Genomic DNA, 18,632 nt, shown 5'->3' on the forward strand with positions numbered 1-18,632 from the left:
CCAAAGTGCAGCATAAGTCTTGTCTCTTTGTTAGCACACACTGGCATTGTATGTGTATCATTCTTTGTGTATTTCTGCTTTTTCCCATATTCCCAACTTAATGCATCTTGCATCTTGTTTGTTTGCTTTGGAAAAAGTTATTTTACTTTGCAGAGCAAAGAGAATTGAGCACATTTCAATGAGACGTTATATATTAGCTAAGCTAGCAAGCATTGCTAGGTCTGCTTAGCTAATGCATTTAATTTTTCATTTCTAAATGTTACTGCTTGGTAAATACCACAAGAAAGTTGTATAAGGCTTATAGATCGTAAAACTCTGTGTAAATTGGATGTGATTTGCACTTTAAAATGTCTTTTTTGTGTTGAGCAGCAACACAAAAGTAAGTAGTAAGTGTACTTATAAACCACAGAGGAGTTTCCTTCAAGAGATACTTCACTGGATACAAAGAGGTAGAATGCCTGTCCTTTGCCAAGAATAAGTTTAGGAAAAACAAAAACTCACTTCAGCATTCGTTCATTTGTCTCTTCATCCATGTTCAGGGGACTGAGTGAAGATGAGGAGATGATACCGAAGGAGCCCAGAGGCTGATGGGTGATAGGTGAGGTAGTTTGACGAGTGGACATTCCACTGATAGATGGAGAGTCTCTCAGGACGGATGAAAATGGCAGGCAGGTTGGGGCACAGGAGACTGACATGTTCACCACCTCCACCATCTTCTTGTTCACAAAGGCTAGCCCTGAGTTCGGGATCTTGGAGGCCTTGGACTGGCAGTCCAAAGGCGCTTTCTCACAGCTCGATACACCATTTACATCAGCAGGTGAAACTATCTCTCTGTTTGTCACGCCCAAGGGGTCACTTGGCCTCTGTGTGGTGCTGTTACTGTTGGGCAGATCACTGAAGCATGAAGGTTTTATAAGTATCTGTGAGGGATCTAGACATTCATGTTTCTCAGCCCCAAATAGTTGGGTCTGATGGAAACTTTGGCACTCATCTCCCGTGTTAATCCTCTCCTGATCTGTTGCACTTTCATGCACACATGGTTTGTTTCCACAGCTGCAGGGCACCGTTTCCGATTCAACGACAAAGACATCCTTCACTGAGGTTACTCCACTGATGTGTGTTTGATTGTTCGTATTCTGCCTCTGGCTGCCAGTAACAGCACTTTCCTTGACATGAGGGCTTTCTGCAGACTCTTGTAAAAGTAATACTTCAGAAACACTGCTTGACGCTGACTTAATCCTGTATGTCTCTGACAGGTACTGTGGAGAGTTTGACTTTTCAGAGGTCCCATTCTCCTTGACAATATGGCCAGGATTTGATGATGAACTCATGTCTAATGGAGATAATTCTGACTGTTCAGAATCCAGGTTGCTGTACAAAGAACAGTTTGTCCTACATGAATCTTCATGTTGTACTAAGCTCTTGCAATCTGTTTCCTGGTTGAGCAGCATATGGCCATCCTCTACATCTTCTGGGCTACTTATCTGCGGCGCAGAAACAGACTTGGTCAGCTTGCTGAGCTGCCTCTGATGCTGATCCTCCTCATAGGGCAGAGAACTAATTGATGTAAGTGAAGCCTGTATACCTCCACTTGGAAGGCTGCCATTGCTCTCCATCTGCAGGCCTTCCAGATAGCTGCGGTGCACCGGATGCTTTAACACTATTTGCTGTGGGATCTCCCGTTCGCTGGAAAAGTCCAGAGGGGGTCGTCCTCGCAGTGCGGCCTCCACCGGCCACGCTACAGAGCTAGGCTCACTCTCAATACCTGAGTCTGAAATAACAGAGGACGAGCGCTTCATGACCTTGGTGCCGACCAAACCTCCGCGGTGAGTCGTCTCTTTTCTGAGCTCACCCGGAAAGAGGGGTATTACTGGACAGCCAGCGGGTACGCTGATAGGAGGGACATCCTCACTTTCATCATCCACTGAGTGATTTAAAGGCATGGCGATGTCAGACTGCTCTTCAGTGTTTTCATTCTGTATTGCATTGCTGTGGTTTGTGGCATCACAAAGTTGGGCAATTACTTCTGTTACAGGTTGAGAAGGAGACTTGTCAATGTTGTCTGCAGAATCTGTGAGGGGACTAAAGCTTGAGGAGGGAACCAAAAGTGCCTCTCCTCTACAAGGATCACATGACTTATTTGCAACGTAGATCTCGCCTGAACTATAGCTCTCCTTATTTTGGCTGTGATTTTCTGCTGCTTCCGTCACGTTTTCCTTCACTGCCGCGGAAAGTTCAGTTCTGCCCTCAGTAGGAATGATGTTCTGGGTACATCTGGTGTCGTTCTTATTCTGGTCTGCTGTGAGAGAGACATACAAGGGCAGGCCTGTGCATTCACTACCCAGAGAATCCTTGGGTACTGCTGGTGATACGGCTTCTTGGCTGCTTTCGAGAATCCTCTTGGCAAGATCTAAGTTGGTTTGTCCATCAGCAGTTGCAGGCATTGGCACATGTGATATGTACTCTGGAAAGATAAAGAAATTCAGTTTGTAGAACAAGAGTTTGGTCCTGAGACAATACGTAATGACATGTTAATAGCAGGTAGCAAAAGATATATATTTTGTAGTACGTGTTTGAGGAGACTCCACGTATCTGTCCTCAAAGATGATAGGCAGGCTGTTCCAGTCTCCATCGATGTCCAGGCACTCAACAGGTAAAGGAGGCATCTTGGTCAAGTAGTCTGAGCTCCGTACTTCTGCAGCTATCTGGCCGTGTCTATTGATTCTAAATCAGGAGAATTCAATTTTAAATATTATACATATTTGCACTCACAGAATGAGCTTTCTGACAGGGGTTGTACTTACAATTCCTCTTGAAATGTCAGAGATATCTCTTTGTGGTGCTCGGTGAAAAAGTACGCCTCGGAGAACCTCCTGACCTTGTGTTTCCAGAGACATACAAAAAAATTAATTTTTGAGAAGAGCCTCAGTCTCAGATCACTGGCAAACCTATGGTTGGGTTCAATTTCTTGGTTCAATAAACAAGAAAAAAGTATTTGATGAGCACGTTGGTTTTAAAGTTACAATTTTTCTATTTAGGATGGTTTGTCTAAATGTTAAATGTTCCATATAAAGGCTGAACTTAACTCAAACCTGTTCCCCTTAACAGACACTGATGACCAGGTAGATATTGTGAGGTTATTAACATTAGTCTGCAAGGAAATCACTTCTTCCAGTCTAATGTCTAATTAGAAATGCATCAACCTCAAGAGTCAGCCACCACGACAGGTAAATCACCAGGAATATTGTTTCTGGTGTATTTCCAACCCAACAATATTTGAAGAATAAATGTTAATTGAAGTCCTAACTGCACTGTTGCAGTGGAAAGATGACAGTATCTCCGTGAGGTAATCTAATACTAAAGCAAACATGTTCATTTTCATTTTCAGACAACTGAGACGAAAAAGCTTTGAGAGCTACTCCACTGTGTAGAACATTTTTATATTAAACAGCCCAGTGACTTAATAGAAACTGCATGGGAAATCATATTAGATTGCTCAGCAAGTTTTAAGATATAGAGGTCCAGAATGGCATTTATAATTTCAATAATTCCTTTTGAAACACTCAAAGCTCACAAATAATCAAGTGACTCAGCAATGAGACTAAACATAGTCTAAACGTGGCCTCAGAGAGGGAGCAGCAAGCCTGCCGTGTTAATGGCAACAGGTTTGATGCATTTTACACTTTAAAATTACTATTCCTCGTTCTCTCTGTGCCAGTAAAGATTGGAAATTAGTGTATTCAATATTTAACAACAGAATAAATTATGCACATGGAAAAAAGGACAACTTTATTTTGTGGGACATGACTGAGGGGTTCATGATATGAAATTACATCATTTAAACTTTGTGTCTGATCTTACACATATTCAGTAAGCTAAGCACAGACTTTTCATGCTTCTTACCCACCTGCGATCAAATCTTCTGTTTGAGAAAGTCAACTAGGCTTAAGTGCAGGGGAAGGAGAGCTTATAAGGCTTATTTAGACAGAGGATGAACTGAGGGCCAGTATGGGATATATAATGATAAATTTAAATCATGTGCAGTTACTCTAGAAGAATCCAAGAATAAATATGCAGAGCTGGAAATGAGAACAAAGCTCCCCTTTTAAAGCCTGACTTGGCTGCCTCTGGTATCTTATTGTCTTCATGTGATTGAACAGACTTTGATGTCATGGGATCAGATGTATTTCCAAGACCAAACTTTAAGGAGACAATAACATGTATAGTCTTTTTACAGAACTTTATGCACTCCTGTGAAAAACTAAGTACACCTTATTCAATAGCTTGTAAAACCGTCTTTACTAGCAAGAATGTGAAGTAATCATTTTCTCTAACATCACTGTGGGGGAACTTTTGGCCCACTCGTCATTACAACACCGTGTCGGTAGGGTGCAGGGTGACTTTGAAAGTCAAGAAAAGGAAGTAAGTGAAGGCAGGAAGAGGGATTAAATATTGGAAGTTGAAAAAGGAGCAAAGTTGCACAAAATTCAGGAGCTGAAACTGGTCCTAGGTGGTAGGGAAGAGTTGCCAGATATCTGGGAAGAAGGTGTTGAAGGTTAAGGATGTAGGTGATGATCAGTAAACAGAGACCAGCCAGTATTGGTAGTAGAAGAAGAAGACGATGATGGGCAGGTAGAAGGTCTTATCTAATTGAAGGATTTTTCAAGTCTTGAGGTTTGCTAAGATGCAACCAAAGTTGCTGCCACGCTCTTTTTAGGGAGACGACACTTTCTCCTGGCAGCTCTTCCTAAAAAGTAATTTTTGTAATATCTCTGAGCTTTGCTTGAGGTAATCTTGGGATGAATTTGCTGGGATGTTCACCCCTGGGAGGATTGTGTCACATCTGCTTTTACAGAGGTCAGTCCTTTTTGTGATGATCACTTGATCAAAAGCACCTGGCTCCTACTTAACCTCCAATAATCAACAGTACTTATTATAGGTAATAATCAGAAATTTTTTAGTGCATAACAGTTATTGATGCTTGATTGGGCATAACTTTGACATGTATTTCCTCATCGATGTGAAAGTTAGTTTGTTTCTTCTCAGACAGACTGTTGTTCAGTATCATGTTACTTTCTGAAAACTGGCGGCAACATGCCTTTAAGGAGCTGCTTTCAGAGATAAAATGTCAATACTTATGAAACATTTTTTCTTGTTCTGTGGTATTCTTGCATTTTAGCGTGGGTGCCGAGGATCACAATTACTATATTTAAACATATCGGCACCGGGGCCTAATAAAGACTCAGCACCTCAGAGAGGCAAATGATGACGTTTGAACATTGTGTAAGTCTGCCTTTGATGGAGCTAAACTCTCACCCTGAGCGTGTGGTGCTCCTGGGCCAGATAGGACAGGATGTGGGGGTTGAACACAGCGGCCTCCAGGAAGCAGCTCCACAGAGCAGCCAGCTGGAAGCACAGCTGGCTTACGTCCCTGCTGATCTGCTCCGCTACCTTCTCGTGGCCTTCTTGCAGCTGAAAAGAAAAACGCAGTCCTGTAATATTTAGCTGAAAGTGTTGCATTTCAAAGAACTCCCAGAATAAAGCATGCACAAGTCCAAGGATGGGTGATTGTCCTGCTCACATATTTATACCTACAAAGAAAACAGGATCTACAATCTGTCTGATATGAAAATGACTGTGGGCGGATTATTAATAGGAAATTTATATCCAAGTATGGAGTGGCAGTTTGCCTACACAGTGAAGAATTGTCAGATCCTAGATTGACTGGTTGGCAGCTGCTCACCTAAACACTAATCACGACCATTTTTACTGGCATCATCTAATAGCTTCATTATACTGAAAAGCTCCGGCCTCATAAACAGATTTTATTAAATGCCCCAACATATTCTGATTAAGTCACATATCAATGCACACCAAAAACCAAATGCAGAAAAACAACCAGGGTAAAAGCACTTAAGCAGTAACAAACAGTGGGAAAGAAGCGAGACGGAGATCACACAACAAACTGACAAAGACTGAAGTAGAAAACCAACTAAATGCACACAGCACGGAGAAGAAGAATAACAGGTGAACGCCATCAGGACAACAACAATGACAGGACCAAAAAAAATGAGGGAACTAAAACACTTCCTTTTTTTGAGCTAAACTAAAGGAAGTAAACTGAAATAAGTACTAAGAATAGATTCCTGCACATAAACATAAAGATCACGACATGAAAAGTGAATCCTGTTTTTGCTGCAGCACAGCCTGAAATCTCTTAGTCAAGCTTTCATGTCATTTCTTTAAGGAGTCTTCAGGAATAGTTCTCCAGGATTCACTCTTCTTTGGATGTTGGCTGCTTTATGCTTTTTGGTCAAAATGAACACTGTTACACTGTTTTCAGGTCCGGGCTCTGGAGAGGCCTGTCCATGACTGATAATGTTCCACTGTGTCGATGTTTTTAGTGCAGTGGGAGTGTGTTTGGGATCATCGTCATGCTAAAAAAAGCTGTTGCCAATCAGACATTTTCCAGTTGTATCGTGGTGGATCAAAATCTGATGGCACCTTTCTATCTTCATAATTCCATAAATTTGACAGGATTCCCAACAGAACTGGCTAAATTTTAGCTCCACACCCGAGACTGTTTTTGTTACGGATGGCTGCACCTAGTGTTGTTTATCTCAAATCGTTGTTTACCCACTCAACGAATCCCAAACTTATAACCCAACATACTACCACCACTCTTCCACAGAGTCCTTTTCTGATGAGGCTTCGGATTTTTTCCTAAATCAGATACTGTTCATCTGTGATATATATCATTAGGTCTCCTACATCTTATTTTGTCTCACACTTGCTCAGTTACTTCCAATTTTATTAAGAGCACATTGCACACCATGATGAGATACGCCAAGTTTTTGACTAATAGCTCTTTGGGAATCACCTCTCTGGTGTAAAAATACTATTTTATAAGTTGTCTTTGGCATTTTTTGCAGATTCATCCAAACACATGGAAGCAAATCGTGATTTTTTTTCACAGGCTGCTCGTAACAAAGTGCCTAAAGATATTATTTAAAAGTGTTTCTTTGCTAAGTTTCTGTTATGTGTAGTGAGAACACTGGCTCATCCTTTACTTGATTGCTTGATAGTTCATAGGTCAGTGTTAAGTGACTTAATAAATGGTCAGTTAGAAGGAGTGGACTAAAAATGTTGAGTCAGAATGTCTAGAAAACTTTTGCTCCAGATCACTCTAAAAATTAAGACGTTTGATTCCTTAGAAGCACATAACAATATAAAGAAATAACTTTTTTAATGTGAATCTATTCTTAGCATGCTGGTGCTTTTTTGTATTAGAATAGGAACAAATAGGAAACAGCAGGAACTATGGACTAGTGAGATATCAAAGTGAAAAGTGACAGAGGCTGCTGTGTTGGTTAGACTCTAAAAAGTAATGTTTTCTTACAGAGAGCTCTATAATAAAGTACTTTTGTTATTGTCAGTGTGTGCTGTGCATTGATGAGGTTAAAAATAAAATAATAAAATAAGATATGTTTGTAACTAGCATACAAAGGCATGAACATACCTGCAGCTCTATTGTCAGCTGATTTAGAGTTTCTTCTACAGGCGACACATCTGTGGGAATAAAGATATTTGGGGAGTTTTAACTTTCATTATCCTGTCACCGAAGGTCATACACACATATAGTTTGAAAATCTTATAAAACAAGTTAAGCATATGTGCACAGTTTTAGATACAGACAAGCTGAAGTGAAGGGAACTGAAATGGCTTGTTTTACTGAGTGGCTAAGAGGCTGCACAAAGCCCCATCTAAAAGGGCAAATATGGAAACAATTACATTCACTGCTAAAGACCATGTGATCAAACTGTGTTCGGAAAACTGGAGGTTATAATTCGCATACTTGTACGCCACTAGATATATACGAAGTTAAGGTTTAAGGGTAAATATACTATCACTGTATCAGAGTCGGAAAAAGGTTTAGAGAATACATAACAAGTACATCAAATAATAGCAGTACTTATAGTTTAGTTTTCAGTACAGGTAAACTGTTTAATGTTAGTCCTCTATTTCTATTGGGATGATTTTAAATTACTTTCTGACAAGTTCATTAAAATAATACTTTTTCTACAGTTTTAATTATATTTTTAATAGTTTACATTGTCATAAAAAACAAAGAAAACAGTTACTGGATTATTAAAATGTTCCAATATGTTATTTTCAGATCTCACTAGACTTTCAATGAAGAAACATGTCCAAGTCTATATATGCGCCACCTGATTCCAGGGGAATCTGCTGCAGCTGCGGGATCTCCTTCATGAGTGCCGTGTAGTACGTGTGCAGGCCTCTGTGTGCCACCAACAGGAGGCGACAGAGTCGCCGGTGCCACGTATGAGCTCTCTGCAGGCAGTTTTCACTGGGCACATAAAAGCTTCCCTGAGGAGAAGGACAGAGGAAATGTCAGCTGCTATGTAGGTCACGAGTCACCTCTCAAGAATAATGTCCTCTTTTAATGACAAACATGTACACATACTTGAACTTAACAGGCTCTACTATAGCCTGGTTTGAAGGTTTGTTGCTCTGACCTCTTAGTAATAGAAGCTTTCTTTTGCAGTCACAATAATTCCCTGAAAGATCTGATACAATAAAACAAATGCCTCCTAAACACAGCTAGCTGTGAGCTGTAACAGCAGATCAAGACATTTATGTGGCACACGTGGATGTATAGCAGCCCTTTAGGGCCTTCAGAGGTCCCAGGTGTGGGAACTTTGCCCAAGAAGCAAAGCACTGCTTGGAGAATAGTCTTTTTAAATAGTCTTTTTAAAATCTGTGCAACAATCTGTATGAAATAGTATTTAACTATGCTTCACATTATATCTATTGACCTAGAATCAAACGTCCAGACACAGGTTCTTTGTTTGTGCCTGTAGGTAGATATGGTTTTGAGTAGATGAGTCACCCCAAAAAAATTGCCCAAAAAATTGCTTCTGCGTCATGAAAGCACTACCATCAGTTTTCTCTGAGTGATAGCTGGTGTAGAAAAGTTATTTTTATACCATGTTATTTTGCACTTCATCCAAAAGAAGGAAACTGAAACTGAGAATGTAAAGGGTGCGAGTCATCAAGTATAACAAAAACAACTAACCTCCGTCAGTGTCTGCTGTCTCTCTCCCATCTGCCTGCCAGCCCATTTACCACTGAGTGTTTCTTTCTTACATAGATAAGTGTATGGTAAAATGTAGCTGGAAAGCTGTTTGACAAGGAACCAGCACATAAAAAGAGAAATAATAAAAACAACAAAATCTGGTAGCTCAAGTACAAACCTCTGCTTTTTGATCGTCCAGTAAAATCTGGGCTGTAATATGGGCCTTTGTTCCAGCAGATGGCTCTCTAACAATGAAGGACAGGCTCTAGCTGTGCTTCACCAAAGCCGTTAATAGCATTTGCTGGCACTGTGCAACCAACTACAAATCACCAAAGCCTTGAAGTCTTCTAGAAGAGATAGTGGTCCAAAAAGACTGTATCACTGAAGACATGAGTCATCACAGTGTGCCTGTCACCACCCATGGTCCCTGACCCCAAACACCCATCAACAGAGTTCTTCCCACCCAACGCTGAGATGTTTGGCTGCCCCTGTGGAGCGTAGAGCTCCACAAGGCATGTGATGCCTGAGTATCTGAGGATGTACTGTAATTTCCCTCGAGCTAGTAAAGTTGCCGGCCCTATCATCATACCTGTGCACACTCTGTAATTGCTCCAGTGGAGTATACCCGAACCAGGAAGGAACACCTGTATGTTTACTTCCATAATTCTCTTTAGCTTTATAGAGGCCCGCTGGGAACAGACTGTGAGCGAGGTGCACCGAAAAGCTTTTTTCCCCCCTATAAACTAGTCATTATCCTAAAAGCACAGTTTCTCTATACACTAACAATGGTTCAAATCTGCCACAGTTCACCTGATGTGGATTTCTGCTTCTGTTTGCTGCTTGTCTAATTTGCTATGGAGTCGTTTACTTCTGAAGCATGCAGGTAGCGTTTCATTCCAGTGTTCCAGTTTTGTGTTTAATTTTTACAAAGAAACACCAAATTTTAAAAAGTCTTATCTTACAGCAGAAGCACAAGATTTAGACAAAATGACACATGTTGAGGGGGAAAGTGCTGGAAACTAAGTGTAGCCGCAGGTAAAAAGCTGTAAATAAATAAAGGTGAAAGAGTCTGCAGCGTTGTGCGCAGCTTTCACCTGCAGCTATGTGGTACGTGGCGCTTGTGAGCAGAACTCATTACTGTGATCAAACGGAACCCCCCCGCTTGGCTAAACGCTGAGCTTATTAAAGTGCCCAGCCAGGGGTGGGAGTAAAAACTGGGAGGAGGAGCGTCAAGGTGGCGTGGGGGCCTGGGAGCTCATTAGGATTTACTGTGCAGAGCGTGACGTTAACGGAGACCTGAGAGATGCATGTTATAAAACCTGAGGAAAAACTCTTTGTACCTTATGTCGGTTTAATTACCAAATATACACAGGAAAGCTAAACTCAGTAAGGAACAACAGCCCCAAAATATACTTTTTGGATATGCAGTGATACCTGAAAACAGCAGCAGTGAAACTATCATAGATTCGGGTTGCGTTGGGAGTACACCGCTGCATTTGGCAAAGTTTTGCAATTCTTGGGAGACTTAAAAAAGGTCACAGGTTCTTTTTCCTTTCGTCTGCTCAGTACTGTTTGCTCCGAGTCCAAAGATAGGTCACAAGGACAGGCTAGCTGCTTGATAGTGCAAAGATATACTGTGTTACTATGGCTCCTTATCTGTAAGCTAGCCAAACCAGTCTAGACAGGAATCTATGTGAGATTAGAACTATCGTTCACCCGTGCTGTGTAGAATCACTGCATTGTAACATATTGAAATATAAAACATTTTCTTCTAGTTTTAAAAAAAACATGTAACTTTGTACATGAATCTTCCATTTACAGGAGAAATGATGGTAAATAAGTGGCACTGTGTCTCAAATGCACCCACACAGTGGATCTACAAATGCACAAAACCTTTTTATGAGTCTTTTGGAAAAAAGAAACTGCTGGAATCACCACACTGATTTTTAATGATATCTTTTCACACTGGACCCTTTGATGGGGCCTCTTCTGGCCCGCTTCCCATACGTTTGACACGCCTGCTGTATACTGGTTGTGTCTCCGTACAGCTGCAGATTTCTCACTTTTATCTGCGAGCTGTAGGGCTTGTTAACCAAGTGCTGCATTCTCTCCTATTGACTGACAGCTAGCTACACAGTCACAGAATCAAGGCTAATTACAAAACTAAAGAAAGAAAGAAGTTGTTGAGTCACAATAACGAACATGAGTCATGGGTGTATTTTATCACCTGCTACTACTGAATACAGCTTTTTACTAATATATGCCTAGGTGAATAAAAGGTAATAAAATAAATTTCCTATAGGACATATATAATCATGATTAGTAATTATGATAGATTATTATGTCTTTCATTGTGAATCTTAAGTGTACTATAAATAAGCCAGAGGCATGAGAGACAGCACCATCATTTCCAGTGGGAGTTCCTATCAATTCCAGATGCTAAGCCTGGAAGCCTACAAGCCTGGGCAAGCGGCAACAAATAGTATGAAACACCACAGTGCTGCACAGTGATAATCACCACGTTGGCCTCTGGTCTTAAAACCTCCAGGATTCTACATAGTGCCAACAAATGACTGATTCTGAAGGACAGACAAGGTCTGGAATCTGTAATCCAAATCAGGACGACTCCCTTCCCAGCTCAAAATCCCGTTGCTTCTGGATGACATGCCCAAACAAATCCCGGCTAAATCTGTCGGCCTCTGTCCTAAACCTTTCTGTTTACGTCATCGCTTGGCATTTAGCTGCTCGCTCACAAAAAGAAGAGAACAACCAGCTCAAAGGGAGACATTTGTTTTCAGCTTTGTGAGACAAAATAGGCTTTCACTTTGTGTGACTTTCTATTTGAAAGAAGCTGAACCGCTAAAGGTTAACACACCTCAGAGATGACAGGTTTGCAGTAGCCAGCGCCAAACACGAGGTTCTCTACAGACATGGCGGACGGGTCGTTCGTGCTCTCTGGCGAGCCCTTCCCAAGCCAGGAGCCCTTCCCCGTACGGGCAAAGCTGGAGAGAGAGCAGGGATGACACAGCAGGGGCAAAGTATGAATATGTGTGTGTTGTATTTACTGTTTGTGACTCTGAAGGAAGACATGAACTGAGAAATAAGAGCAGTTCTGCTGCAATCAGTCAAGTGCTGCAGTAATCTATGTAATGCATGTTGGAACACCGACTATGACACTGACGGCTGAATTCATCAGATGAGTGTTTGGAAAATTATTCATTCAGCTCGCCAAGAGATACATTATCAATTGCAAAAGATGTGCCAGCAGTTCAAGCTCACGTTCTCGTCTTCTTGATTGTATGGGTTTCATTTCAGTTAGATTTTTACTTAAAAAATTAAAACCTGCTCATTGCAGATGGTTGACCTTTTTTCTTGAACACCTCTCCAAGCAGCATTCAAAGCCATAGATTACAAAATGAATGGTTTATTTATAAAGAAACAAAGATGAATCCAAGGAAGATTTGCAGACTGTGCAGTGGGAAGAATAGTTGGGTTCCTGGGATCATAACAAATCACATACAAATATGTGCAATGTGAAAATTAGGGGTCTGCAGGATGCGAAACAGTTGCAAGCTTTCCTGACTTTACCTGAGCAGTGGCTGATGTAAGGCAACCAGTGAAGCGTGGATGGACACAGAAATGACTGACAGGTGGAAATAGTCGAACATGACAGGGACGTGGTGGTGGAGGCCTCTTCGCGGGTGGAAATGGAGGCTGAGGGTCCGACTGCTGATCAAGGGGACAGTCGCTATATCGGCCAACCTGAGGGAATAAAAACAAAACCCAACTCTTTAAGTGAAAACCGTCCTTTTTTTGCCATCGTCCATAATGTTTGCAGCTGTTCCATTTGAATGACTCATCTAACAAAGGACAGAATAACTAAACAAAATCATTGATGGAAGCACTCAGATGCTTTAATCAGATAATGCTACACTGTAAAGTTCTCCGTTGGTATTAATCAGGAAACCCTAATGAAAATATTTACAGTTAAAGTTATTAATATGAGGAATCATAACTGTTATTTATGTTATGAGTAGACTGTTAACACAATAATTACTAAGCACAATTTCAATGCCTGCTTTTTTTCAGCACTGAAAATGATAATTAAATAATACATAAAAAATTAAAATCTGATAATCTTTGTATCTGTGCCAGAGAGTGCAGATAACTAAAGAAGTGGTTTTATTGCTGATACTAAAAGTGTGACCCTGGAGCGCCTATAACTTCACATTAAAAGGAGCATCTCTTTGTTAAGTGAGTGGGAAATATCATGGCAACTGCCTTTAGCAAGTACTGGTTTTAAATAACTGGGAAAGCTGCTCGCTCATAATCCCATATCAAGAATGATGATACAATCTAAATATTTCTTCTTCTTCCTTTTGTCCCAAGCAAACATACAAATCCCTGTAATCATGGATCGTATGCCGTATATTTGTGATCAGGCGCTTAAAGTGATGCCCAATAGCCCAATGGGAAAGTTGCTCACTTCATATCTCAAATACACACCAAACACATATTTTCAAAGTGGTTCAGAAACTTACTGCTGCTCATTGTCAGTGAAATGAAGATCCAGCTTCAACTGAAAATCCACCTCACTCAAGGCCTCCTCCACCTGCAAATGGGAACGATAAGGGCTGTTGATGCATAAATATTGAAAGACCATGGGCACAAAAGAATCATAAAAAACAACCCTCCATCCAAACTGACTGCTATCATAATCTTTGGATCACAAAACAAACCAAAAAAACCCCATGTAGACAGGTCAAGTTCAGTTACCTCAACTGGTCTGTCAGGGTGACCACGCCCCTAACTACAGTGTCCAGATGTATACAAATCTATCCGTCCACACAGTTATTATTTTGGGGAAACTTTCCATAGAAGCCACATGCCTTTTTACCAGGTTCTAAACATGCTTTTTAATGGTGTAAAATGAAAATAAACGTGGGTTAACTCACTTTGGACATGGCATCAAGTGGCCCATGAGTCTGTGAGAGTTTTCGTCTCTGTACCTTTGCATTAGTGTATTTTAATCGATGTTCGATTATACTTATTTACTTGCGCCTGTTTATTTGCTAACCAAATGTAGCATTGATATCACATAGAATTATAACTACACCTTGCTAATCAAGCTAGTTAGCAGTAGAATAGAATAGAATAGAATTCAACTTTATTGTCATTGCACATGCACAGGTACAGGGCAACGAAATGCAGTTTGCATCCATCCAGAAGTGCTTTAGTCATGATATAGATATATTACAATATATATTAGCAATAATATAGATATGTAAGTATATTACAGAAATGGGTCTATTATGGTATGTTATAATGTACACGGTATGAAGTATGTTATGAATATTCTATAACTATAAGTATGTACAGGCTGTAGTGAGTACAAGCTATGTACAGGCTATGAACAGGATATAAATATGAAATAAAAACTATACAGAAATCTGAGATATACAGTTATACAGAAATGTGAACTATGCAAGTTATAAACAGTTGTAGGATTAAAAATTATCGTATGTACAGAATGATTATTTACACAGAACTATACAGTAGTGCAGTTAAGATAAGTGAGATATGTGGATAATTTCTACAGTGGCAATATAAAGTGCTAGTGGTTGTGAGTGGTGGTTCAGTCCATGTTATTATTGTGTGTTTGAGGGTACAGTTGTCCATTGTGTGTGTGTGTGTAGGTGGTTGTGGGTGTGTGTATGTTCAGTCCATGAGTTTAACGTGGGTCGGATGTCAGGAGGCAGAGTTCAGGAGTCTGACAGCTGTGGGGAAGAAGCTGTTCCGGTACCTGGTGGTCTTAGTCCGGAGGCTCCTGTAGCGCCTCCCAGAGGGCAGGAGGGTGAAGAGTCCATGTGATGGGTGACTGGGGTCTCTGATGATTTTCCCAGCCCTTTTCAGACACCGCTTCCTGTAGATGTCCTTTATGGCAGGAAGTGGTGCTCCGGCGATGCGCTGGGCAGTTTTCACGACCCTCTGCAACGCCTTCCGGTCCGAGGCAGAGCAGTTCCCGTACCAGACTGTTATACAGTTGGTCAGGATGCTCTCGATGGTGCAACGATAGAAGTTCACCAGGATGTCTGAGGACAGGTGGTTCTTCCTCAGAGTCCTCAAGAAGAAGCGGCGCTGGTGAGCCTTCTTGACCAGCTTGGAGCAGTTGGTCGTCCAGGTGAGATCCTCGGAGATGTGGACACCCAGGAACTTGAAGCTGCTCACACGCTCCACAGCCGTCCCCTTAATGTGGATGGGTGGATGTGGGTCAGCATTCCTCCTGTAGTCCACGATGAGCTCCTTGGTCTTCTCAGTGTTAAGCAGCAGGTTGTTTCTGTTGCACCACTCAGCCAGACGATCCACCTCCTCCCTGTAGGCGGTCTCATCGTTGTCGCTGATGAGGCCAATCACCGTGGTGTCATCTGCAAACTTAATGATGGTGTTGGAACCATCAGCAGGTCTGCAGTCATGGGTGAAGAGGGAGTAGAGGAAAGGGCTCATCACACAGCCTTGTGGTACACCGGTGTTCATTGTGATTGTTGATGAGCAGCGGTTATCCAGCCGGACATGTTGGGGGCGGTTGGTCAGGAAGTCCAGTAACCATTTGCAGATGAGGGAACTGATGCCCAGGTCTGTCAGTTTCCTGATGAGTTGTGAGGGGTGGATTGTATTGAACGCTGAACTGAAGTCTATAAACAGCATTCTGGCGTAGGTGTTGTTGTTGTCCAGGTGTGAGAGGACAGAGTGCAGTGCGATGGAGACTGCATCCTCTGTGCTCCTGTTCTGGCGGTATGCAAATTGGTGGGGGTCCAGGGTGGGGGGGAGACAGGATTTGAAGTGTGCTAGGACCAGCTGCTCTAAGCACTTAGTGATGATGGGGGTGAGTGCTACTGGGCGGTAGTCATTGAGGCTAGATGGGTTGGAGTTTTTGGGTATCGGGACGATGGAGGTGGATTTGAAGCAGGCCGGTACCACAGCGTGGGCCAAGGTAGCTGATTACCAGAGATAGGCAGTAACGTGTTACCGTAATCCGATTAGTTTTTTCAAGCAACGAGTAAAGTAAGTGACTACTATTGCAAAAAAACCCAAATTAGATTAATGTCACCTTCCCGTAAGCACACTGCGTTACTGAGTTACTAAACCATGATTTTGTTTGTGAGAGTGTCTCATGACACTGACGTACGAGCGTGTGACGCCTGTGGCAGCAACAGATGTGTGTAGATCAACAATGGATACTATGGAGTGCGGGAGAGAGTACGACTGTGCAGCGTTTAAAGCTTGGACGTACTGACATTACTTTGAGTTTGATTCTGTAAAAAGTGACAAAAACATTAGCATCCGCTGTACACTCTGCATGGGAAGAAAACTTCTTTCTACAGCGAAAAATTAAACTTCAAATCTTAGCAAGCACCTAGCACGCCGCCACGGGAATGTGAAATTCACTAAGAAACCCCCGGATCCCCCCACTGACATGACCGCTGCTGTACCGGGCAAACCTCCAGGTGACAATAGATGTAAGAGCAACAGGACTTAGTGCCGCTGAATCTTTGATTTTATTTATTTTCTGCTGTGTTTTACTTGCATCGATTTGAAAGAGTGTAAACACAAAACATTATCTTATATTATATGCTGGAATATGCAGAAAATAGGTTTAAATGTTAAACAAATTTCTTCAAGTCAAAGACAGTTGCATATAATTACATTTTTGCTTAATGCAATGTGCATAAAGTTAAAAGATTAAAACTAATAAAACAAGTTTTAAAAAGAGACTTTTTCACTTGATTCAATTTTATATGGTGGATTATGCAGAAAAAATAGGGCTGGGCTGAAAGGTCTGTTGCTTTATAACAGGGGTCGGCAACCCTAGGCACGCATGCCACCGTTGGCACGCGAAGGGTTAACTGATGGCACGCACGACCATAGCTGGACTGGCCATCGGGCATAAGGGCATTTGCTCAGTGGCCCGATGATTTTTTTTTTTTTTTTTTGGTGGTGGATTGGCCAGACGCTGGTCGGTGTGTAAAAATAACTCAGTTGTTTGGTGGTGGCTATGGCGGAGCTTCCACAGATTCAGTAAAATTAACAAGTGGTGAAGACCAGCAGGTGGATGAGGGAAGGGGAGGCAGGAGGAGGAGAGACCCGAGGCAGCCGCCGGTCGGAGCGTCAGGTGAACTAAACTTCAGGTAAGAAGTTATGACCTGCAGTCTATCTGGGTCAGATATAAACCAAGTTTAGGTGGAGTTTATTTTCGTTGTGCTGACTTTTTACAGTCAGTTACAATAACTTGTATTGCGTACTAGCTAGCATGACGGAGTTTCTATACAGCTGGGCGGGTGCTATGATTTTATTGATCGTGAACTTTATTCATAAGGTTAGTTAGTAGAGTTGCCAACCGTCCCGTACAAACAGAATCGTCCTGCATTCAGAGAAATTATTACGCGTTTCGTGTTGAGCTGAGAAGGAACACAGTTTGTCCCGGACTTCGGGACAAACTGTGGGGGTCTAGGAAAGTTTTGCCAGGGGGGCAGGTAGGGCATTAACAGGGAAAGGGGGGCACAAAGAAATACTTTCTTATTCTCATTTAAAATGTCTGGCTGTTATTAAATAATTATCTGAAACTTACAACCAAAGTTTTTATCTGACGTAAAATGAATAGAAATCATACATTTACCAACAAGACAGTGTACATCACTGTCACAACAGCGTTTGTTTTCATTCAAAGGCTTTATGGCTTTAATATCTGGGGGGCCGGTCTTTAGTCAAAATGCATCCATAGACTCGAGACACAATGCATTTTTGGGACTTTCAGGTGTATGGACCAATGTTTTATTTTCTGATCAAACCAGAAATCTTTAATGAGCAGCTAGATTTGTCTGGCATTAACTGGCTGAGTTAATGCCAGTTAATGCGACATCGAAGCAGCTGGAATCTACAGCTGTGTATGTTCATGAAGCTTGCATTTTCACCTGCTGGACATCACTACCTGACAAGTTTAACTGTCTTCAGAACACTGCAGAGGCCTTACTGACAGCATTTGGCTCTACATATCTGTGTGAGCAGATTTTCTCTCACATGAGTGTCCTCAGGTAGCTGTCTGAATGTTGGACACTCGGAGACCTGTGTCTCTGAGTGGCAGACCAGAGATCACATTAACATGTGTGTCTCTGTATTAACAAACATACCATATTGGCCCAGTTTATTTTTCTTATCATTGTTGTGAGGAGACCATAAATAGCATTTGCATTTTCTGTTGTACAGTTCATTTGCTGTTATGGAGTTCTTGTTATGAATAAAGTGTCTTTTTTTTGTTTCAAAATAGCTGATAACTATTCGCTGATAGCTGCCAACATTTGCAAACAAATATAATTCTATAAAGTGGTTCTATATAATGTCTAACTGTTCATATAGAGCGTTATTAAATTTATTGCTAATGCAATCATATGGCACACTGACTTCTGAGGAAATTTTAAATGGCACTCGCCATCAGAAAGGTTGCCTACCCCTGCTTTATAACGTATTCAGGTTGTGTATC

At 41.5% G+C, this 18,632-nt stretch overlaps 1 protein-coding gene across 1 annotated transcript in view; it reads right to left on the reverse strand.

The window, feature by feature from the left end:
* The window catches only part of fam135b (family with sequence similarity 135 member B), a 51,419-nt gene that overhangs the window by 12,912 nt on the left and 19,875 nt on the right, over positions 1–18,632 (reverse strand). Inside the window, exons 5-13 of the mRNA XM_005450743.4 lie at positions 13,639–13,709; positions 12,686–12,859; positions 11,973–12,099; positions 8,229–8,388; positions 7,520–7,569; positions 5,317–5,472; positions 2,805–2,878; positions 2,570–2,724; positions 502–2,464 (exon numbers count right to left, since the gene is read on the reverse strand). Of these exons, the coding sequence (XP_005450800.1) occupies positions 502–2,464; positions 2,570–2,724; positions 2,805–2,878; positions 5,317–5,472; positions 7,520–7,569; positions 8,229–8,388; positions 11,973–12,099; positions 12,686–12,859; positions 13,639–13,709 (2,930 nt within the window). The remainder of the gene's footprint in view (positions 1–501; positions 2,465–2,569; positions 2,725–2,804; positions 2,879–5,316; positions 5,473–7,519; positions 7,570–8,228; positions 8,389–11,972; positions 12,100–12,685; positions 12,860–13,638; positions 13,710–18,632) is intronic.

The sequence above is a fragment of the Oreochromis niloticus genome, linkage group LG22 (assembly GCF_001858045.2).
Source record: "Oreochromis niloticus isolate F11D_XX linkage group LG22, O_niloticus_UMD_NMBU, whole genome shotgun sequence".
Taxonomy (NCBI): domain Eukaryota; kingdom Metazoa; phylum Chordata; class Actinopteri; order Cichliformes; family Cichlidae; genus Oreochromis; species Oreochromis niloticus.